Source organism: Calypte anna, chromosome Z, assembly GCF_003957555.1.
Source record: "Calypte anna isolate BGI_N300 chromosome Z, bCalAnn1_v1.p, whole genome shotgun sequence".
NCBI classification, from domain to species: Eukaryota; Metazoa; Chordata; class Aves; order Apodiformes; family Trochilidae; genus Calypte; species Calypte anna.
Window position 1 is genome coordinate 22,215,495 of NC_044274.1, and position 23,890 is coordinate 22,239,384.

General features: G+C 40.8%; 1 protein-coding gene across 2 annotated transcripts in view; it reads left to right on the top strand.

Moving 5' to 3' along the window:
- Positions 1–5,594: 5,594 nt before the first annotated feature.
- The window catches only part of RAD23B (RAD23 homolog B, nucleotide excision repair protein), a 38,605-nt gene continuing 20,309 nt past the window's right edge, over positions 5,595–23,890 (top strand). The window contains exons 1-2 of one of the 2 annotated variants that reach the window (XM_030467140.1): positions 5,595–6,075; positions 22,574–22,655. In XM_030467140.1, coding sequence (XP_030323000.1) covers positions 6,010–6,075; positions 22,574–22,655 — 148 coding nt within the window. In that variant the 5' untranslated portion in view covers positions 5,595–6,009. The remainder of the gene's footprint in view (positions 6,076–22,573; positions 22,656–23,890) is intronic. The other variant, XM_030467141.1, reaches the window with a different exon arrangement.

Genomic DNA, 23,890 nt, shown 5'->3' on the forward strand with positions numbered 1-23,890 from the left:
AGATAAATATTATTCTTGGAATCAATGCATCCAATTAGTTTATGCCAATTTCTGATGTCATTTCCATATGAACTTTTCATGGTACTCTCAGCAACAGTTGTCAAGAATCTGCACTCTGGAACACTGTAAAGTCCCCCTACATCAACAACAGCTCTTCCTAATAACAGACCCAATCATCAGAAAACTGTCTTCACAGACACACACTGCAAATAGTCAAACACATATAATTTTTATTCCCTTCCTTTTCAGCTGTCTGACACTCCAAAGAAACCAGTGAATAAAGAATGAAAGTTTTCACAGTTAAAAATGTTTGTGCATTTCCAAATAAATTCTCTCAAAGCATTCAGAATTCAATATTTTCCTCACTGACAGGTAGTTTTTCTGCATAAAACACTTTACAGAATTTAATCCTGATGCCCAGTCAATGCCTCGTCCAGGCATTGACACTGATGGACTAAGCTTCCAGAATCATTAGCCATGACTGTTAGAAGCCTGGAAAAGGACCACTGCTTTAAAACACATTGAGCAACATGCAGTATACAGCCTGGCATTTCAACCACAAGCCCCCATATGACCTCTCTTGGCAAACCTCATATCCTGAAGCAGAAAAATGACACTGATATGACTGCAAGAGAGCCTATAAACAAACAAGCAAACAAATATAGGAAGAGGTTAGATTATAACTGCACACATGGCACTGGCACGAAGCTGTAGCTCTCAGAAGAAACAGTCCTTGCAGCCACTCCCTGAATTAAGATTCCTCTCCCTATACTTTGTCCCTTGCTTCCTTAATAAATGTACTTACTATAGCTACTTCACCTACATTTCTGTAAGGGGGGAAGTAGGAGCAATCAAAGATTTTGCTGCTGAATGAGAAAATTTATGATAGGTTTAAGAAAAATTTACAGATTAGAGTCAGTTGAGAAATCTTTCGTGGGTTTTCCCATGTCTAGTACTGATTATCACAAGATGGGAAATATCATCTAGATATTCCTAACACAATTACTACACCATATAGTTAGTGCAATAAGTATATAAGTCTGTCAAGATGATAGTTCAATGCATTTGCCAAGCTGCTACTTCAAAGTGAATTCCCAGCATTCTTGGCAGCTGTTTGTGTGCCAATCAAATGAAAAAGTTAACAACAAAAAAGCAAGCACTCTCAAAGCAAAAGGCCTCAAGCATGAATTGCTACTTAAAAGAAATTTCAGTCCTCCCTTTAACAATAAAGACTGGGTTTCATTTTTATCTTGTATTATATGTTAGTGTGTACAAACTACAGGTGCTTCTGTACAGACTCCATGCTGTCCAAGCACTGATGGAAGCCCTAATGTGATTGTATGTGTTTCTGAGTGTGGTGCTGAAAATGCACACAATGATGCCCCTCACTTACATAAACACCACTGCTTTGGAGAGGGATTTTTCCAAGTCTGAAGGCTTCTTTAGATAACTTTTTTCAGACCTTGAGTCGACCATGCTGCTCTTCTGGAGTCCTTCTACACATCTACCTACGTAACAGCTCTTAATAATCACCATTTCAAACTCAAGATCTTGCCTCTTCCTCCTGTATCTCTGCTGCTGCTCATCTGCTGGCATCCGGCTTTACAGGACTGGACTACTACCCTGCCTCCTCATGGTTCAGCTTATCCCATACAAGCTGCTTTCTCCTCCTTCAGAGCTTTGTGCAGGCATTGCTATTGTTTCTGTTGCTTCTCCATTAGTTTTGGAAAGTCAGCACTTGCCTCCGAAAAGTCTGAAAAACTACTGCTATGAACGTGATGCCTTCTTGCAAGGATTGTTACATTCCTTCCTTCCATTCTAGACCTGGGGACACTTTTTCGCCCCACATATGTTTTCAAGGCCTTTGCTGTTACTTAATACACATTATACATATCATAACATGAGATACCATTAGAAAGCCCCATTTCACAAAGTAAGTTCTCACAGCAAGTCAACAAGCAAAATTGGCTCTGGCCCTCTAGTCTCACCAAGTTAGCATGTACCAACAACAGCAAAACTATTTTTGCTGGGACACCAACAGTTGTGTCCAAGGACAATCAGGTCCTTGCACATTCAATGTAAATAAAGAGGCTTTACCATACCTGTTTAATTTCTTGGCTGCCAGATTCTCCTCCCATTAAATATAACATTATTGAGAAAGACTGACAAGGTCACAGACTCCAGCTGCTAGCTACTGTGGGCTCTACAGCGTGTATACACACTCTGATAAACTGCCAGCAACTCCTGAAGCTCTGGATAACTCTCATTCAGAAAGGGGCCATGCTGTCTCATGTCCCTGTTCATTAAAATCTTTCCAAATTCCAGAAGTACTGGGGTTACATAACAAAACCTAGCTGCAGGCAAAGATGTACCAAATACTTTCCAGTTGGCTTCGGTAGCACACTTTGGTCTCATTGCCTTTCCCCCCGCCTCTGCAAAAGACAGCTGCAATTAATGGCTTTGCCAACTTGTAAGACATGAAAATACATGCCTCTATTGGGGAGACAGCAATTACTAGGCAATCATGGACAGTGGAAAAGTGCTGAGCAGGACAAAGCCACAGTGTCATGAAGTTCGAGTAACAGCTCCAGGGGTATCACGTTGCTTTGAAACAAAAATCCAGCAGTTCTGAAAACAAACAAAAAAATAATTGCTGTACACATTTGACATAAAAATCTCTTTCTAACTTTTGGGGTTTGTTTAACATCTCTCTCAAATCCGTGTAAGTTTTTCTGTTTGCACAGAAGAGGTTTGTGTGTTCAGTGAGCAAGCATACAAATAATTGTAAATGAAGCGGGTAAGTGTAATACTCCAGTCTGAAAGCAGGGAAAATAGCCAAATTCTTCAGGCAGAAAATGAAAAAAACCACCAACAACTATTGCTGGCTGTCAAAAGCACTATGTAAATAAAAGACAGAGTACTCTAGGAAGAAAAAACAGCCCTTCTGCAGCAGCTGGGAAGCAACCTGAAGAAAGACCTGGAGAGTCAAGCTCTGCCATAACATGTTTTATGGAGCTGAAGGGGCTAAGTTTAAAGGAACATCAAGAATTTGTTTATTTAATTTTGGCCCCATACAGTGAGTTGTTTCAAGTTCCTGTATGACTCAGCAAGGCAAAAGAAAAAAAAAATCACAATTTTTTTTTCACATTCAATTTTCTTGCAGTTCAAAAAAACATTCAAGAAAACCTTAATCCTTAGTGGTTCACAGCCTTAGGAGTCAATTTGCAGTTCTGCTAAGGCTTTTACAAGCCCTCACAACAGATTTTAGTAGCCACCATGTAAATTAACTCTTACTCCACCACAAAGTAGGCAGAACAGTTTCATACTATAACCCGCAACCACAAAAAACAGAATATGAGTAGTTTATACTAAATATATCCTGAGCAGAAAAGAGTTGTGAAACTGACATAAGCCCTTGGCACCACAAACTTTTATTTGCACGTGAAGCTCAACATATACATGCTGGACTACTGAATAAAAACTTTTTTTAAATTCCTTTAGTTTACCAGCAAAGTACAGATTTAGACCTGGTACCAGTCAATAGTGAAAGTGAGCATACATTAAATTTTAATCATCCATCCAAAAGATAGCAAACAGTATTTTAACTCATACTTTTTGTTTGTTTGTTCATTTTGTCTTGTTTGTTTGTTTGTTTGTTTGTTTGATGGGGATTTCCATGCAATGCAAGGAAGATATTCTACGCTGCCAAGAATGCTGGATTCCTACTTGCAACAGTCACCAGTTTACTCTTGGTTGTGAAAGCCCTAAGAGAATTTGACTAGCAGCTGTGTGTCAAAGGCGGATGGTGACAGAAGTAGCACCACCAGCTGGTTGTGCAACACATGTACACGCTCATGGGCTTCTGCAAGGAGCGGTGTCTCACCCTTCATATTTCACTGCAACCTGCTGGCCCCTGCTCTGCTGCACTTCTAGTAAGACATTGTTTTGAAAACAAGCTTACTGTAATAATAAGTTAAAATACGTTTTTTTGTTACAAAAATTACATTGGCAACATGGTAAAAGTAAAAATTCTAAAGGCATTACACAATACTCAGAAATCGTGTCTTTTAATTTCTTTATGGTAGTAAGTCAGCCCAACATCAGCATCCTCTTCTGCAAAGAGAGTCTTGGTTACAAAGAAGATGTTCTGGAAGATCCCATACCTAGTGTTGGAAGAGGTTCTAAAAAGCTGGGACAGAGGCTTTTTAATAGCATAGCTGGCTCAACTTCAAAGTTTATTAGTAGCAGGGCACACTCTTTTTACTGTTTAAGGAGTACCAGATGAAACAATGGTTAACAACTCATCAAGCACTAGCTTGATGAGGTAAGCTTAGGTAAGCACTTATTTTTGGAACCAGCACTGGCTGGATTGAAGCTCTGTGTTGTCCCACTGCACCCACCCCAAAAGTTAGGGATGGTAATGGAAGAGAACTAGCCTAAATCTCTAGAGTGTGCATTGTAATGCACTTTTTTGTGTGCATTAGTGTGCATTTTGTGTGCATAAAGTTTGTTCTGATTTTGAGAAGACATTCAGTCTTCAGAAAGCTTGCCTTAGGTGTAACGATACGTGGCTATCAATTTGGATGAAAGTCTACCACACAGCTGAACTGCAGCTTTGCTGTGGTGACAGGCAAAGATGGTTTCCTGATCTGAGGTCTCTGCAGGTCAGCTGATGCTGATGAGGAACTGCACCCATGCTAAATGGGCTTGTATCAGCCGACAGCAATCTGTGCCCTTTGGTGTGCTGAGGCAAGGAGCTGGCTTACTCAGCAGCACAGCCACCTCACCGTACCAGCAAGGAGACACTGGGCAGCCACAGCTCCCAGCCACCAGGGACTCACTGGAGTAACAGATGGGGCAGTGAGGGGCCTAGAGAACAGGTCTTATGCAATTACTGAGGGAACTGGGCATGTTTAGTTCGGAGGAGGCTGAGAGACCTCACTGCCCTCTACAGTTACCTCAAGGGAGGTTGTGTGTGTGGGGGGGTACCGGCCTCTTCTACCAAGTGAATGACAGGACCAGAGGAAATTGGTTAAAGTTGTAGCAGGGGAGATTTTGTTATTAGGAATTATTTTTTTACTGGTAGAGTGGTCAGGCACTGGGACAGCCTGCCCAGGGAGGTGCTGGAGTCATCATCGCTGGAGGTATTTAGGAACTGCATGGATGTGGCACTTCAGGGCATGTTCTTGGAGCCAAGATTATAGGGGTTTTGGTTTTTTGCTTGTTGCACGTGTGTATGGTTGGACTCGGTGATCTCAGAGGTCCATTCTGTGACTTGGTGTCAACTCCACCACCACCCACAGCCACCCTGCAGGAGAAACCTGCACCCTTCAGGCCCCTCTGCCCCCTTTAAACACGCATGTATGCATTTACAAACTTGCAACAACAGCTTGGACACGGTGCACAGGAGATCACGAGCCCCCGGGCAGTCGCTTCCCTCACAGCGCTCCCGGCACCCGCCGCGCGCCCTTCCGAGCCTGCGCTGCACGCGCTCCCCAGGCGGCGCCGCGAGCGCAATGGGGGGAGGGGCAGCCCCGCGCCCAACACAAGCCCGGGGCGCTTGCGCATGCGCGCCCTTCCTACCCGGCTCCCGCGAGGCCTTCGGCGGGCGGGAGAGGCCCGGAGAGCTCGCGCAGGAGCGCACTGCCTGCCCCGCCCCCCGCCGCCCCCCAGCGGCGCGCGCCCGTGTGCCATCTCCCAGTTCCCGCCGCCTGTCCCTCTGTCCTCCCGTCCTCCCCCGCAGTCGCCTGGGCCGCTGGGGGTGGAGCCCCCCCACTCCGCCTGCGGACTGTACCCCGCGCCCCGAGTCTGCGCGGCGCAGGTGGAGACGTTGCTCCGCCTCATCCTCTGTCCCCTCCTCTTCCTCAGCCCCCTCCTCTTCCTCCTCTTCATCACAGTCTTCTCGCTTCTCATTCCACTTGTCTTCCTCCTCCTCCTCCTCGCCTGTCCCGCTGCGCTGCGGGGCTGTGGGGGCAGGAGCTCGCCGGGCGGCCAGCAGCTGCCGCCGCCATGCAGATCACGCTGAAGACGCTGCAGCAGCAAACCTTCCGGATCGACATCGACCCCGAGGAGACGGTGCGGCCCCTATGGGGGGGTGGCGGTGGGGGCCGTGCTTCGACCCCTCCCGAGCTCAGGCCTGGCTCTCTCTTCCCGAAGGAGAAAGCGAGGCCCGGTCCTTGGCCGTGGGAGGCCCTTTTTTTCTACCCTTGGGACGGGGGTCGAGATGAGGAAAGTGGGGGGACAGGCCCCAGCGCTGGGTGAGGGGCGGGCAGCGTGTTCGGGGTGAGAGGTCACCGAAGCCTGTGGGAGGGACTGGGACCGGAGCTCCGTGAGGGTAATATGACCACCCGAGAGGACTCTTGAGGTGCGGGGCTGGAGCCCGCCAAGAGGAGTGGATGTTGTGGTCTCCTCCGTGGAGGAGAGGAGCGGCGAACTTGAGCATGGCGGGGTGGGGACCGATACGGTCCCCTTTCTCAGGGGATCCCTTTTTCCCGGAGTAGAGAGGGCTCTCCTGTGTGGTTGGAGTGACTTTGGAGAGCTGGAGGAAAAGGTCTCATGTGGTCAGTCCCCCAGTCGGGGACTTGCCTCGTTTTAGAGAAGAATGCCCAGAAGGTGGAAGGGAGAGCATTTCACACTGTACTCTGGAGCAGAGGAGCTGAACTGTAGGAATCTGAAGGTTTTCCGTTCAGGGTAATTCTGTATTTTTATATAGGGAGCACTGGGAGTGGGTCGTGACCTCTTGGAGCCGGGGAAGGAAAGTGAGGTGCTTGCTTTCCACGCACTCCCACCCAGACAGAACAAGTCGGGAGGACTGTAGAGTTCTTCTCTACAGGAGTGTATACGGGATAGGAGCTCTTGAGCGGTTGCTGTTACTGCATCCCTTTGTGCTTAGGCAAGTGTGTAGTGTGTTTGAAGGTATGTGATTGTGGGGAGGCTTTATTTTGCCTGTGTTATGACTTGTGGTGAGTAATCAGCTCTTAAAAAGATGAGGGAGTGCACGTAAGATTCTGCAAACCGCTGTAAAGGTGAGTGTTGGTGTCACCTGCAGAGCAGGAGTAGTTTGGGTGTGAAGTGAGGTTTATAATAGTCTCCCTTACTGGCGGGTTGCACTGACTTTGTCTCTGTACCTAAAGGATATGAGGGGGGAGAGGACAGCTTCACAGGTAAATGTTTTCTGTTGGCAGATGGGGAGTCTGCTGAAAAATCCTCAGTGAAATACAGCATTCTGAGATGAGAATAAATCCTCATGTGAGTGTGCAGGGTTGGAAATTGCCTTGTCACTTGAGTGAGCAAGGGTGGTTGCCTTTGATAGCCTTGTGGAGACATCCATGTGGTCTTCTTTTGCAAGATTTGGGGAGTTTGGCATCTGAAAGTGTGTCTGCAGCAGCCCTTCACATGATGTCTGGGCAGTGAAACTCTGGAAACACTGGAATAATTTTTGCATGTTTTTTATAAAGACTGTTGATTTATCCTCTTTCACTTATGAAGAATAAAGAACTAAGACTACTTGGACTAAGAATTCATTTGGTTGAACAGAGCAGCAGAGGGAGGTGGGAAGTGTCTAGCTGAAGCATTTTAAAACATTAGTCTTTGAGAAAAGTGTGCTTTTAACCTTTACTCCTGCTCTCTCTGTTCAGTAAGGTCGTGGGAAATAAAGTCAAGGAGAGGACTGAAGGAATGTTGCCAGCCAAAACCTTCATCAGTTTATGAGATGGCAAAATGCTTTAGCTAGAAGTAGGATTATGGGAAATTAGATTATGCTCTCTTGTTTATAAATACAGTTGCTACAGTAGCTCAGTAACTGAAATAAGACTGTTTCACATAAGCACAACACTTCATGTTTTGACTAAGAATGACTGGCAAGAATAAATATGAGTAGGATTTGAGGAGAATTTTGTTTTGAAGTTAGCAGAGTGAAACATTGATTTTATTAGCTGTCAGGGTGAAAAATGTACTTAAATTCTTAAATTATCTTGGCCTAGTTTTTAGAAAATTGCAGAGAAATCCTTCTTAAAAGTCTTCTAAATTGTAAATAAAGAGAAGAACTTTTTTGTGTCTTAATTAAGAAACCAAATGTGTTAAAATTGGAAAATGTCTCAAAATGTAGTAAGTTAAGTGTTTCACAAGTATGAAAGTTCTCAGACTGATTTTGAAAAATAATAATTGTAGCTATGTGTTCTGTTTTCTTAGCTTGATTTGCTAACATCCTGGAACAAGTGTTATTTGTTCTGTGGAGTTCAGGAAACAGCACATTTAGTCTTTGAACTGTATTTGTATGTTACTTTCCTAGAGGTAGGCTTGTCTACTTGGAGCTGTGCCCTATACTGTGACAAGGCCTAAAATCATCTGGATGTGATAGGCCCAGGAAACCTGGTGCTCTGTAATGGTATTCTGGTTCTTTAAAATTGGTTTTCTGGTTCTAGCAATTTCTCCCCTTATTCTCAACACAAAATTAATCTCAAGAGACTTGATGTTACAGTGCGAGGTAGTATTCAAACAAGTTCATGCTTGTAGCAGAAGCAGTTATGAATTGTAAGGAACATTTAAACAAAATTTCCATGGAGAATTTGGGAAGCAACAAATTTATTTCAAACAAGCTGTTACATAAAGCAGATGATTTTTATTGACAGTTGAATTTTAAAGTTCAAAACATGATTTTGATATGGTGAGTCTAGTTTTAGTTTGCATTTTACCATATGTGCTCCCTGAATATTTTGCCTGAATAAAAATTAGACTTGAAGCATGGAGTTTGTGATTTTTTGTTTGTGAAAGATGACTGACTAAAAGATAAAGCTTTAGGCCCTATATTTGACAAAGGCTATTATCAAATGGAGAAATGTTTGCAGGCATGTCTGGTTTTTTAAGTTTTGGGGGAAAAACCTCTTAGAGTGCATGGGAATGAATGTACTCCTCATGCTTTGTAGAGGGGTGAATATACTTGTTGTAATTGTTCTAGTGTTCTGCGCTGGGCAATTCAGTACTTGAGCATTCAGACTTAAGTAGGATAAATGGAAGTGTTATCTGTGCAAACTTCTTGAGTTTGTTGAAGTCTGTGAGAAAATAAATATGTTGAGCATTGTGTTAGCAGGAAATAATATGCCCTGTCTGAAACTGATGCAGACCTTTACAGGTATGACTTCTCTGAGTAACTGTGATGCTACTGTGGGCTTTTAAATGTAGTGCTTCTCTTGTAGTTATCACTATGTAGACATGAAGTAGGTTTTTAAACAATATGAACAAACATTTTAACATTCTTTAAAAATTAAATACCAGTTAAAAGCAAGACCTTTTTTAAAAAAAAGCATGACTTTTAAAAGCAAGACTTTTTTTTTTTTTTTCAGTTTCCTTGTGCTGTTAGCCTAAAAACCTGATTGTGAAAATGCAGAGAAATACAAAGAATATTCAGGATGTCAGTAGTCTTTTGGCTGCAGTCTCTGTCCCCCGTAATAATGGGCTTCCACATTTCACTGTTCAGTTACAATGTTTTAACACCCTAGAAATGCCTGCATGCTCAACACCATGTCAACAAGACGCTTAGTTGCAGAAGTCTGAGCTTCTCTATGTTCTGATGCATCCCTAAAATGTCAAGGCTTTATTGTGAAGCATGTGTATGTGGATTTTTGTATCTTGATGCTGTGCCTGCCCACGTGGTGCTGGGAGCTCCTGGCTTTTTGGTTTAGAAATTTAGGCTAGATACTAACCAAAGCTGTATCAAATGAGTGGGTATGATGCACTCCAACTTAAAGGAAGCAGGATCCAAAGGTTACATAAGGAAAAAGTGAGGTTTAGCGTACACTTCAATTTTCCGAATAAAACAGGTATGTGGCAGCGAAAAAGAGATACTAATTCTTTTCAATGACATTGTCCTCTGAAAAAAAGAATATTTTCTAATTTGTAGGGTTATTAAAAATGTTTGTAAAAACAATTGGGTGTTACATATGAGGGAGGCACTTCTTAATATGTACTTATGTGTTGTCTATGATAGAATGACAAACTGCTTCAAGAATTCTCTGAAGAGAGTGCAGTGATAAATTTCTGATTTAGTGTAGACTATCATCTCAATGGATAGAGCATGACTTGTGAAGCCATACTTAAGTGAGTAATTCAGTATTGTGAACCCACAAACTCTTACTAGTTGCATCCACTTATATCTATTTGGTATGCTGAGAATGATACAAAAGTATCCAATAAAAAAAGGAGATGTATATTGAAAGCCTGAATAACTTTCAGTCATAATTTCCATCGGTTCTTGTTCTGTCTGGAGCAAGGAAAGAGACACTGAAGCAAATAGTGAGCTGTTGTAAAAGGTATCATATTTCTTAAAACTTTTGTGGTAAACAGTGGGTTTCTGTTAAAAAAATGTCTCCTGATCTAGCAGCATTAGTGAGTAATAAGGACTAACACAAATCAGTATGGAAATGAATGAATTTTAAGTATTAGTACATTTATCACACAAGGAGGTGTTTTTCTTTTTTTGTGGTATGGGAAGATACAAAAATAATAGATTTAATTTTTCAGTTTTCATTTTTCAGTTTTGCTGAATATGTAGTTTATATTGTATTTGTCAGGAGAATTAACTTCAGAATCAGTTCTGCATAAACCAGAGAATATTGCTGGATGAAATGGTAAAACCTGGCTTTGAGGCTTATGACCTATGATGCAGTATGTGCTTACTGTGATGATCTGTGTTTCATTATAGGTCTGGTTTTATGTTTTCTTGATAATTTTTGTGGTTAGAGAAAAAGTGCTCTGATGATCCTTTTCAAAACCAGAAATACCCTTCTAGGTTAAAAATAACTTTGCCCTTATAGTTTTCTTTAACTCTTCTTTGACTTTATACCAGATGTGTTTTGAGGTTTGATAGATGACTCTGCAAAAATGGTAGCTTTGTAATTAGCAGAGTAGGAGTCTCAGGGAGCATTTGTAATTTTTTTCATCATTTTTATACTTCCTTTGCAAACTGTAGAGTTTTCTTGTTGTGTTTGCTGATAATTCATGTTTATTAACTGAGGTTGTTTTGCTAGGTTTTTTTTTGGTAGCATAGTCTTTTCCCTGTTTCCTGACCAGAGTTAGATTTTTCAAGCAAGGGAAGTGTTCTGATTCTAGGCTGAAGAAATGCAAGCTTTCATGTGTTCAGGAATATTATCATTAAATTCTAGTGAGTGTTCTAATATAATTTCCGAAGAACTTTGGGGAGAATGCCACATAGTCTTTAAAATTTAATAAAGGAAAGGTTAAGATAGCATAAACTGCGAATACAGCTAATTTTAGTAATATCAGAATATGTTTCTACATGTTAGCCATTTTTTAAATGCATGGGCACCATGACCATAATTTTACAACTGTTTTACTTGAAATGTTCTTATGCAATTTACCTGCCATCAAGAAAAAGTTACCTTTGTACACTTAATAATTTGTTAACACTATGTGCTATATTTCTAAACAGTCAAAACTTCTATTGGATCACCATTCTCAAGTTAGCCAGTAAACTCAGAAGTTTAATGTGCAGGCTGTATGCACTTACAGATAGCTCTGTACATAATTGTCTTGCATTCAACATCAATTTTGGAGGTGTGATTGATAAGCAGAGGTATCTATCCTTTACATGAGTAACAACAGGCCGGAAGGTGTTCCCTTTAGAACTTAACAGTTGCAGGGAGTACATGTTAACTAAGAATAAGCAGATGACCATGCCGCTGTCTCACTATTACCCCTCTGCATAGGAGGGCATGTTACTGGCCCTGGAAAGTGTTTTCATTGTACTTCTGAAAACAGAGAAATACACTTTTCTGAAAGGAAATTTACAAGGCTGTGTAAACTTACAGGACTGAAGGGTATGTGTGCCAGTGTTTTTTTTCAGCAAGGTTTGTACCTGGTCACCATTTCAGGTGAAGTAAAGTGAAGTCCACTTAAGTAAAGTGGACTGAATGCAGCAATGTGACTTGTCCAGAGACCACCTCAATGGACTTCTGCCCTACTCCTAAGTTCCAAAGAGCCAAGAGATGCAATAATAAAGAACCATAAGAGAGGAAGAATCTTGTGAACCCACTCAGGTGTACAGGTGTACAGGGTTAGTGAATGACTGGAAAAAAAATAATTTGTATTCAACTGAAAAAGACATTTAAAATTATTCCAATATTTTAAAAAAGCTTCACGGACAGTATAAAACAACCTTTTGTATTTACTGTGCTTAAGACTGGATACAAATACAGAAGCAGCACTGTCTGGAAGATAAATGCAACAAATTTGTTTTATTTTCAATGTTATGGTGAAGTGCAGCATGTCTAGCCTAGGCCCTCCAAGGGTGCCTCAGCAGCTCTTCACTGCATGCTGCCCTGCAGAGAGCATCAAAATGAAGGTGAAGAGGAAAAGGCTTGTGACTTGTCTGGTCTACTGTGTTTAGAAAATATTAGTGTCCTGTTCAGGAAGACAGTAGAAGATATTACTGCAAATATAGTTTTGTGACAGCAAAACATGCTTTTATTTTTTGTAGAAGGGCTTAACTAGAAGCAATCGCATTCTCACCACTAACACTACTATAAAGCATTTACTTATGAGCTAAGTGGTTTCTTACCCTCTCAACATTTCAGTAGTAGGCACAATATATGCCATTAATGTGCTGCTGATTGTGGATTTTGATTAAGGTAGTAAAACCTGTTGCACTGGTCAGTTTGTTGCTTCATTATCTGGTTTATTGTCTGATATGATAGCATCGTCATCACCAGACCTCATGCAGTACTGATGTGGCAAGATAATGTGGGGTTAATAGTTTTTCAGCTCTCAGTTGGAGAGAAGGCACTGGGATATTAAAGCAGAAGTTTTCCCATGGGGAGGAGGATGGCGACAATCCCTTTGGACTGCTTTTGTCCATGTCTAAATGGTGACTTTTCTCAAAGTCTGGAAGAAACCTGTTATTCTATTACAGAAAAGATGGAGCTAGGTAGGAAATCATAAGGTAGATTTAAAAACTTCTTTGCTCGGAGTTTCATCTCAAACAGAGAAACAGTTCAAATGTAGTTAAGTTGGTGATAAAGGTCTTTCAGAATTAGTTTTGGGATCCATCTCTCTATAGTCCTTTTACAAATTTGGGAAGAATTTTATAATTTTGAGTACAAATGAATAGAAACATGGTGTAGAAGAATACAAAGTATAACATTCATATTTGGCTGACTGATATGGGTTCAGTCTTTTAGAAATATCTGTCCAGTTAGCAGCATAGATTATTTTTTTCTAAAAGATGAAGCCCTGCAGATCATAAATCCCAGGAACATCGAGTAAGAGTAGTGATGCCCCTTGGCTGCATGTATGCTGGCCACCTGTTCCCAGTGGCAATGAATTTCCACCAGAGCAAGTGTTGGGAGCTTACGAAAGACTGAGGCTCTGGAATGAAAGGAAACTGAAGGGCCCTGGCTAGTTTAGCTCATAAGCTATAAGAAAGATTTGATAATGCTGTGTAAATATTTTACAGTGGTAAGCACCATGGGATGTGGGAAGGCTGTTCACACTTGACTTAAAACATTGGCATAAGAACAAACAAGAATTAAAAGTCTGTGAATTAATTTGGGCTGAAAATCAGGAAAAGGTTTCCAACATCAGAATGATCTATAGTAGTGGCCTTATGGTAGAAGTAGCAAAATCTACCTTAGTTGTCTTTAGATGAAGGTGGATCAGACTACTGTTGAAGACTGTGGTGTGGAAAGCTGGTATTTGGCTTTGTGTTGAAAGGGATCCTGTTGTTCTGTAGACCTCAAGAAATTCAGAAATTTATCTTGCCTGTGTCATTGTAAATTGAGATTGCTGAAAGTATACTGTTCATTTTTTATTTAGAAATTGTAAAATGTGTCTGAATCAAGTGATGTTTTTTTTTACTCTTCTGTTTTAGCATAGTGTATAAGGTAGGAGAAATAGCAATTGGTGTGTAAAAGGGAAGGGAGAGAGTTTGCTCAGTGTGCTGAGCTGTGGGAACTACCTGCCTAGATGGAACACAGCATGCCCTGCTTGTTTTGCTGGCTAATGTAATTGTAGAGAACAACTGGGCAATGTAGCACTAGCAGGTAACCCATTTTTAGGATGCATAGCTGGGATGATGTTAGGGACTGGTATTTCCTTGGAAGCCCTCAGTTTTTTAAGCTCTGATTCTTAATTTATTGGATTGCATGGCTATTTTTAAGGACATTGTGTTCTGGACAGTATCTGAATAGTAAGGAGAGTTTCACATCAGTATTCATAGGGAGCACAGGAAAATAACCATGTCTTCTAAGTTATACCCTCTAGTGTGTAAGTGCACTGTTTCTGAATCTTTAGGGTAAATATTTTCAGATAAGTTTATGCTTATTCTTAAAGGTGTTGTCCTAAAGTGTGCATTACCTTTATTCTGACTGTGAAATTTAGTATAGTAGGGCAAAAATGGGACTCTCTAAGGACTGAAATATATTTTGAATCAGGTGGAATAAAGCAAGGTAGCTTGGAGGTTTGGTTTATGGATCTGTATTTGTGAGAAAAGTATGTTAGTGTTATGGCTGCTGAGGCTCACTGTGTATCTTGAATCTGTTTTCTGATAGATCAGTGTACTGGGTGTGCTTTCCTGAAATCAGTTTTCATTTAATAACCCTAAGCTGATGGTCATGCTGAAGTCTAGATTCTCAGTGACCTAATTTACCAGAAGGAAAGTTTAGGATGGTGTTATTTTCAGCAGCTCACTGTACTAATAGTTTCAACATGCAGCTGCCTTTCTGAAGAACAGTAGAGAGGGCATCTCTTTTTCCTTTTATTTATTTATTTTTATATTTATTTATAATTTTTTTCCTTGAAAAAGAAGTATTTACAGTTCAAATCTAAATTAAGGTGGCTCAGACTAGCTAGGTGTATCTGAAATGCAGGGTGTTTAAGGAGTACGCTTGTATTCTTAATTCTGCCAGAATTAAGGTCATGTCTATCTTCTTGCTAGTGTATGCTAAGTCTTCAGTCATAGAATCTTAGAATTGCTCAGGCTGGAAAAGACCTTCAGGATCATTGAGTCCAGCCTTGTCCTAAACCTGTTACCCTATTCCTGATGACCCACCACTAAACTGTGTCTCCAAGCACCACATCCAGGTGATTTTTAAACACAGTCAGGGATGGAGATTCCACCACCTCTCTGGGGAGCCTGTTCAGTGCTTAACAACACCTTTTGTAAAGAATTTTTTCCTGATATCCAACCTAAATCTCCCCTGATGCAACTTGAAGCCATTTCCCCTTGACCTGTCATCTCACCAATGAGAAGAGAGAGACCAACCCTACTCTCATTACAGCTTCCTTTCAGGTGTTTAAAAAGAGTGATAAGGTCTCCCCTCAGCCTCCATTTCCCCAGACTATACAGCCCCAACACCCTCAGCTGCTCTTCATACAGGTGGGATGTTTTTCAAACCCTTACCAGCTTAGTTGCCCTTCTCTGGGCTTGCTCCAAGAACTCGGTGTCCTTTTATATTGAGGTTCCAAAACAATTCAGTACTCGAGGTGAAGCCTCACCAGTGGTGTGTACAGGGACAGAATTACTTCCCTAGTTCTGCTGGTCACAAAATTTCTGTTATAAGCCAGAATGACAGTGGTCTTTTTGGCCACCTGGGCACATCACTGGCTCACATTCAGCTGACTGTCAAATCAATACACCAAGGTCCTTTTCTGCCAGGCAGCTTTGCAGCCACTCTTCTCCAAGCCTGTAGCTTTGCCTGGGGTTGTTGTGACCAAAATGCAAGACCCAACACTTGGCTTTAGTGAATTTCATGCAGTTGGTTTCAGCCCAATGATGCAGTCTGTCCAGGTGCCTCTGTAAAGCCTTTCCAGATCTAGCAGATGGACACTCCCTCCCAACTTGGTGTCATCTGCAAACTTATTGAGGGTTCATTCAATCCCTTCATCAAGATGATTAATAAAGATATTAAATAGGAGTGGTCCCAGCACTGAGCCCTATGGGACACCCCTCGTGACTGGCCACCAACCTGACTTAACTCCATTGACCACAGCTCTTTGGGCCTGGCCATCAAGCCAGTGTTAAATCCAGCAGAGTATATGCCTATCCAAGCAATGGGCAGTGAGCTTTTCCATGAGGATGTTATGGGGAAAAGTGTCAAAAGCTTTACAGAAGTCCAGGTAGACTACATCCACAGCTTTTCCCTCATTTGCTATGTCATAGCTAGGTCACTGTGTCATAGAACAAGACCAGATTAGTCAAGCAGGATCTGCCTTCCATGAACCCATGATGACTGGGTCTGATTGTCTGGTTGAGCTTTAGCTGATTAATAACATCTCTTGAGATTATCTGTTCCATGACCTTCCCTGGCACTGAGGTGAGACTAACAGGTCTATAGTTACTGGGATCCTCTTTCTGGCCTTTCTTGAAGATGGGTGTCATGTTTGCCAGTCTCCAGTCCAATGGGGCATCCCCAGTTAGCCAGGACTTCTGAAAGATGATGGAGAGAGGCTTGGCAACCACATCAGCCAACTCTCTTAGCACTCCAGGGTGTAAACCATCTGGCCCCATCAATTTATGAATGTCTAGCTTATGAAGCAGGTCCATAACCATTTCCTGATGGGTTACATCTGTTCCCCAGGCCTGTCTTACATCTTAAGGGACTCTATGCCCAAGGAACAACAAGTCCTCAAAGACTGAGGCAAAGTATCAAGTACCTCACCCTTTTCTTGATTCTTGGCCACTGTGTTTCCCTCTGCATCTAATCAAGGATGGAGATTCTCTCTAGCTCTCTTCTTGTTGATGATGTATTTGTAGAAACATTTTTTGCTGTTTTTCAACACAGTGGCCAAGTTTGGTTCCAGTTGGGCCTTTGCCCTTCTGATTTTTTCTCACACATCTTCACTGTATCTTTGCAATCCTCATAAGGTGCCTGTCCTCTCTTCCAAAGACCATAAACTTTCTTTTTGTTTCTGAGTTCCAACCAAAGTCTGGCCAAGTTCAGCCAGCCGGTCTCCTTCCCTGCTGGCTCATCTTTTGTGATTTGGGGATGGTCAGCTCATGCACTTGCAAAATTACCTCCTTGAAGTATGCCCAGCCACCCTGGGCTCCTATGTCCTGCAGAACTTCATCCCAAGGGACTCTCTCAACCATGGTCCAGAAGAGATCAAAGTCTGCTCTCCTGAAGTCCAAGGTGGCAGTTCTGGAGAGTCCCCTCCTTGCCTCACTGAAAATAAAAAACTTGATGACTTCATGGTCACTTTGCCTAAGATGGCCTCCAACCGTTACATCCCTGACAAGACCTCTGTTGACAAACAGTTCAGTTCCTCTTGTTGGCTCCCTTGCCACTTGCGTCAAGTAGTTATCTCCTACATGTTCCAGGAACCTTTGGGACTGTTCTCCCTCTGCTGTATTATATTTCCAGCAGATACCTGGGAAGTAGAAGTCCCCCATTAGAACAAGAGGTAGACACCTTGAGACCTTGCCCAGCTGTCTATAAGTACCTTATGCACCTCTTCATCCTGGTTGGATGGTCTGTAGCAGACTCCCACATTGATGTCCATCTTGACCTTTCCCTTGATTCTTAAACCATAACTCTCAACCTTGTCATCACCATCATAATTTCGAGACAATGATATTATGGAGGGCAACCCTGCCACCTCTCCTTCTTTGCCAATTTCTTTTGGAAGGCTGGTAGCCATCAATTGCAGTATTCCAACTGTATGATTTATCCCACCACATTTCTGTGATGGCAACTATATCATAGTTTTCCATCAGCACTTCAGCCTCCAGCTCCTCCTGCTTGTTACCCATGCTGTGTGCATTAGTGTAGACGAACTTCTGCTGGGCCACCTTTTGACAAACCCTAATACCCTAGTACTCAGATGTTTCCTAAGTAACCAGCCTCTTACCAAATCTTTTGTTCCTCCTGCCACAAGGAATATCATCCTCCTCCTTCACAGAGAACTGAGATTGTAAGACCTTACTAGTGCCCTGCTCTTCCACAAGCACTGGCATGTTGCATCCACGATCCTCTCCAATGGTCCAAGTCTCACCCCCGCCCCCTTCATACCTTGTTTAAAGCCCTGTCCATGAGCTCTGCCAGCTCCTGTCCTTAGACTCTTTTTTCCTTGCAGAATAAGCTATATCTATCTCTAGTCAGCAGGCCTGGGTTCCTGTAGATCAAACCATGGTCAAAAAGCCCAAACCCCTGCTGGTAGCACCAGGCTCAGAGTCACGTATTGATCTGCTGGCTCATCCTGACTAGTCCCTCATCATTCCCCACAACTGGAGGGATAGAGGAGAACACTGCTTGTGGTCCTGATCCCTTAACCAGCCAACCCAGGGCCCTGAAGTCTCTCTTCATTGCTCCTAGACTTCTGGTGGTTACCTCATCACTGCCTCCTTGAAAGGTAAGTAATGGCTACAGTCACTCCAGTTAAAACTAGAAGAGGGAATTTTATGCATTAACTAGCATGTTACTATTAAACAGGATGTATCTGATGTTTTCCTTTCTTTTTTTTTGGAGACTGTGTATTGTATTGTCTGCAAATGAAGTGTTTGTAGTCTCCTAGCTAAGCAGTGATGAAAGCCAACAGAACAGGCAGGCACTGTTAATAAAAACTTACTTTAGCCTGAGTGCTTCTTGAATTTCTAGCAGGAGAATGCTGCCTATAGCTACCTGCATTCTTTTGCATAGTGAAGATATAGTAAAGGGTTAGCTTAAATAGAAGTCCTTTTCATTTGCTCCTTTGAATAGGCGTAATAATTTAAATTAATTAATTTGATAAATGTCAGATTCCCTTAGGTAAATTACTAGTCGTATAAAACAGTTCAACAATGTTCTGAAATGTATTTTCTGGAAGTTACTTGACTGTTTTGTTTTTGGTTTTACAGGAACATCTTGGAACTACATTACAGGATTTTTACTTAATAGTTTGGAGCTCATAATGTATTAAGTTACTGTCAGTAATCATAACACTTTATGGATTAAATGGCAGAAGTTCACAGTAGAGTGCTTGTCCATTTAAATAAGGACTCTTATGCTCTTTGCCTTTGCATATGGCAGTGTGTCTATGGATGTAGTTAGGAAAATACTGTAAATTAGCTGAGCTGTGTCAATCTGAATTTACAAATTTTTGTAAACTGTCAGCTGGAGAAATGCATCTCGGAACTGAGGTAACTTGTTTTTGAATTGAGCATATGATCTCTTAAACTAACTGACATTTGTAACAAGTACAGAGAATAAAGAAGACCAGTATTGAAAAAAATATTTTTTTTCATGTTCCTTTAAGAAGTTAGTCAAGGCCACTGTGTTAGCAGGCTTTAGCCAAAGATAGCCTTGGTTCTTTGAGGACCAAATGTTTACTTTGTTCCTGTGTTTCGTACAACCGTGGTTTGTGACACCTGTCTGTGGAATACCTCTAGGGATGCCTGGGACCAAGCTTGTGCAGCTGGAGTCACTGTGCTCCAAGCAAAGGCAGCTGGTACTACCAGTTAGCACTGTGCTCCTGACTGCTTACAGTCCTGCTCCTGTCAGAAAGCAAAGGGCAAGCAGAGATGACTGCTTTCAAGAAACTTTGTTCATTAATAAGAACTATTTCACCAATGCAATAAATACTGAACACCTTCACAGGGATCCATTATTGCATAGTAATTAGTGTGTTTAGTTTGTCATGTCCAAATCACAACATTAATAAAAATGCTCAGGGGTAGGAGTCTAGCAGGTACTGTATGTCACTAGTGTAGATAAGGTAACAGTAACTCAGAAGTAACTGAACACTAACTTTAGCTTAACTGCTGGCCTACTTTATAAGGCCAGGGGAATTTCTACTGTGTGTAGTAGAAATTGAGTTCCAACTCCCTAAATGAAACTCTAAATGTCATTATGTAGTAGTAGTGGGACTTAATTTTGCATCTTGAACACTGAGTTTTTTGAGGAATGGGCATTTTAAGGATCCAGGAGGACACAGGATTTAGCATTGCTGCTGTGGAAATGAGTAATGTTATTTCTTTGAAACCTCCTGACCTTTTAGAAGGAGTGTTAGTATAAGAACTGCAGGTGACATTTTGCTTGCTGCTGGCTGCAACTCTAATGGTGAACAGCAAAGAAAAATGGATCATTGGACTTTGACTTTCAGAATTTTACTGAAATGTTAGCTCCATGACGTGAGTATTGTGTGCTAATTAATACATTTAATGTGTCCTGATATAAACTACCACATTTAGCTGTGTATATATTTTTTTTAGTGAACACATTTTGGTTTTGTTCTTTATAGAGAACGAGAGTATTCTGGAATAAAACTCAAACACTGCAACAGGATGAAGACAAAGCAGACATTTGAAACCACTAGCTTGATTGAGGGCCGCTGATATGAAACAAGTCTCTTTCAGATAGATTATACCTGCTGATCGTGTTACAATATTAAAAATCTGCTAAGTATGGTGACTGCATGGGAGAACCAGCTTAGAGACATCATCTTTAAATGATCAGCAGAATTGCATAAATGTACGAATTGATAAGCAGTGCATTAAAAATTAGGCGTTTGAAGACATAACAAGTTTTTAACATGACTGAGGGAGTGCCTGGTGTGTGCAGGACACACATAGCTGTAGTTGCCCGAAGCATCCTATATTTCAAAGTTCAGGAAAAACTTCTTGATGGATTATCTGTGGCCTAAAGAGACTGTTCAGTTGTAAGGTGAGTAGCTTCCAGTCTTAAATAAACTGGGGAAGAATTCACAAATTAGATCTCTAGTTTTTAAGCAAATACTCTTTCAAAATAACTGTAAAACAAGGCATTGGATAGAGCTGTGTAAAGTAAGTGCACAAGAATGGTGATGCTATAAGCAAATTATTATTAAAATTAATAATGGTTTTACTCTGCCTGAAGACATATGGATGGCAGTTAGCTGCTGTTCTGCTGTGGAAAATAGGCTGGCTGGAGACTGATTCTAAAGCTTCTGGCAGGTGCTGGGGTGTTATGTATAACAGATAGACCAAGAGCATCCTTTCTTCTGCTGAGTGAAAAAAAGTTGGCTTCCTATTTTGGGGAAGTCACATGGACGGAAGCCATATCATCTGTATCTGTGGCTAGTGATTTACTCACCTACATGAGGTGTATGCTGAGAAGAGGTTTGATTCTGCAGGCCTCCTTTGCTGGGTTATGAGGCCTGGTAGAACAAGCTCTCCTTTTTCTGTATACTGCTGAAAAGATGCAGCTCTATTGTGAGTGTTAGTTTGGTTCATCCTTTTCGGACTGAACATCCAAATGCAAATGATTACCATGGTAACAAGACTGATAAAGAAACACAGAAATAAAATCTGAAAGAACGGGGTAGAAGAAGCAAGGGGACCTATGAAGGGCAAGGGAAAGCTTAACACAAAGGTCTAAGACATCATGAACTCTAGAATAAAGTGAAGCCAGGGAGCATGAGTAGCATGAGAAGTGGATGACAGATTTAATTATTCTGAGAATCACAAAGCTTAACTTCTGTTTACCATTTGGCGGCTGAAGAGATTGTTTCAATGTATATACTATTTGAGCAACTCTTAACAGTGAGCTTCAGCTTTAAAAATTGACAAAAAATTATAATATCCTACAGCTACCTGTGTCACAATTAACTGCCACTCTGATTGGTATGCCAAGATAAACACATTTTCACGGGTTTATCTGGTTAAATAGCTAGGTGTATGCACGTCAATTCATAAATCTTACAACTATAGAAAAAAACACTTTTGAAGATGGAGTTAGTTTGTAGTAATGTTAGTAGCAGATTGCTTGTCTTTGTTTTACATATATTGTGAGTGTCTGTCAGAAAGAAGAAGGAATGTTTCTCTACAGGCAGTTGGTCTTAAAACATTATTTCAAGTGTGTCAGTACAGAAAAGATTTTACAGTAACATCCTTTGTTGCCCCAGGAAAGTGTTACAGTCTGTCTGTGTTATAGGGGCATTCTGATACGTGACAGCTGGCACTATGTCATTGTGTCATGCTCTTGTACCAGATGCTCTGAAAGTATGGACAGTATGTCTGTGATCTGTGTAAGCAAGTAAAGTCAAAATGTTTTTGACTTAAAATTGCCATGCAGAGCTCAAAAAATTACAGGGGAGAGAGAAGAGCTGAAAACTACTTATTTAAAATTTAAATTAGCAACTGGACAGTTTGCACAAGGCTTTGCATATCAGGGCATCAAGTCGTTCTAGTGAGTCAAACTGGATGTCATGATGACCTTACAGAAAACCTTGGTGTTTTCTGAGAAGCCTCTATGATGAAGAAAGCTGTCATTTGTGTGTAGCATGTGTGCCCCCTGAGTTCAGAGAAAGAACAGTGAGGGCAAATGAGTCAGTAGATTAAAGCTTTTTTTTTTTTTTTCACTGTGTTTTAAACTTGTGCTTAAAGATTTTTCAGGGAGAAATTAATTATTTTACTAAGCACAAGAGATTGTTTAGGAAGGGAACAAGGTGCTCTGCAGGTGGTTACAATGACGTCTTTGGAAGACTGTTCTTGATACAACCAAGACATAACTGAAAATACTTTTTAGTATTTGAAACTTAGAACAAAGTGTACTTAATTAGGTTTGTATTGTGGAACAGCTTTTTTTTTAAGATTGTTTCTGTGCTTTAGGTGAAGACACTGAAAGAGAGGATTGAATCACAAAGGGGGAAAGATGCTTTTCCAGTTGCTGGCCAAAAGTTAATTTATGCAGGTAATGGATCTTCTGAAGATACTGTATCTGAATCTACATTGTTTTTTGTGTTGTACTTGGAATGTTAAGTCTTCTAAAGGTTAAAAGTACTGAAATACAAACCCAAACCAAAAAAAAGCCAAACCAAAACTACAAACCTAGTAGTATAGGCTAGATGAAGTAGGCACAACCTATGTTACAAGAACTGAGGATTTAAGCAGATTGTATTTCATATTCATATGAGTTAACGCTCACCTGTTGTTCAGATGGGGCTGTGTATAGCTGAAGTGCTCCTGCAGATATCTCAGAGAATTAAAGAATAGGTTATTTCTTTTGTGTTAAAAGAAAACCACTACCAAATCCTTGCTGTACAATCCTTGCAATACTTCTAAGCTGTGTCATTCAAAACATGTACAATGGGCTTGCAAAAAGCAGGTTAATGTCAGATAAAGACATGAAGCCACTTGATTTGAGCTAACATAGTTTGAATTTTTTCTGGCAATATTTTTTACTCTCTTCTACTTGGCTGGTCCATTCTGACACTAATGCACAGATCCAGATTTTTGTTATCATTTCATGTTAGCACATTTCATGTTAGAAATTCTATTTAATAACCTCTGTAGGGTTTTTCCCTCTCAAACTGTGAAAGAAGCTTTGGTCCTTTTACAAAGTGCATGGCTTTGTAAGCAGTATTGCTTTTCCACTTCTAGTAAGCTAAAGCCATGACGGAAAGATGCTAATGGAAGAAAAGTCAGGAGGCTTTCCATGTTTATACAGAACTATGTTTCTTATCAAGTTTTTATGTCTCTTTAGTGAAGGCAGCGCACATCAAGAACATGAAGGTGGAAGTTGCATGTTAATAGATAATAATAGATAAATACGAGCAAGGCAGAAAGCCTTGTACATTTTGTATAGTTGTGTGGCACTCTTAATAGTTTCTATGATTGAAAAAAAAATCAATTATTATTTAAGATTTTGATGTGATGAATATTTTCAAAAGCCAGAATTTATCAGTAGCATTGTACAGCCCTCACAAGCAGTGGGAAATGAGATGTAGAATAGTATACCATCCAAAGATTGATTGTATTTTTTTTTAGACAAGAGGTTTTTACACTTCAATTAAATTAAGCTTTAGAATTTTCCTGGTTGATAAATATAAAATAATCAATAAATTATAAATTGATACTTATAATATATCATAAATACCACATTATTTATTTATTTATTGTTAAATATATAAGTTTATTAAATATAGA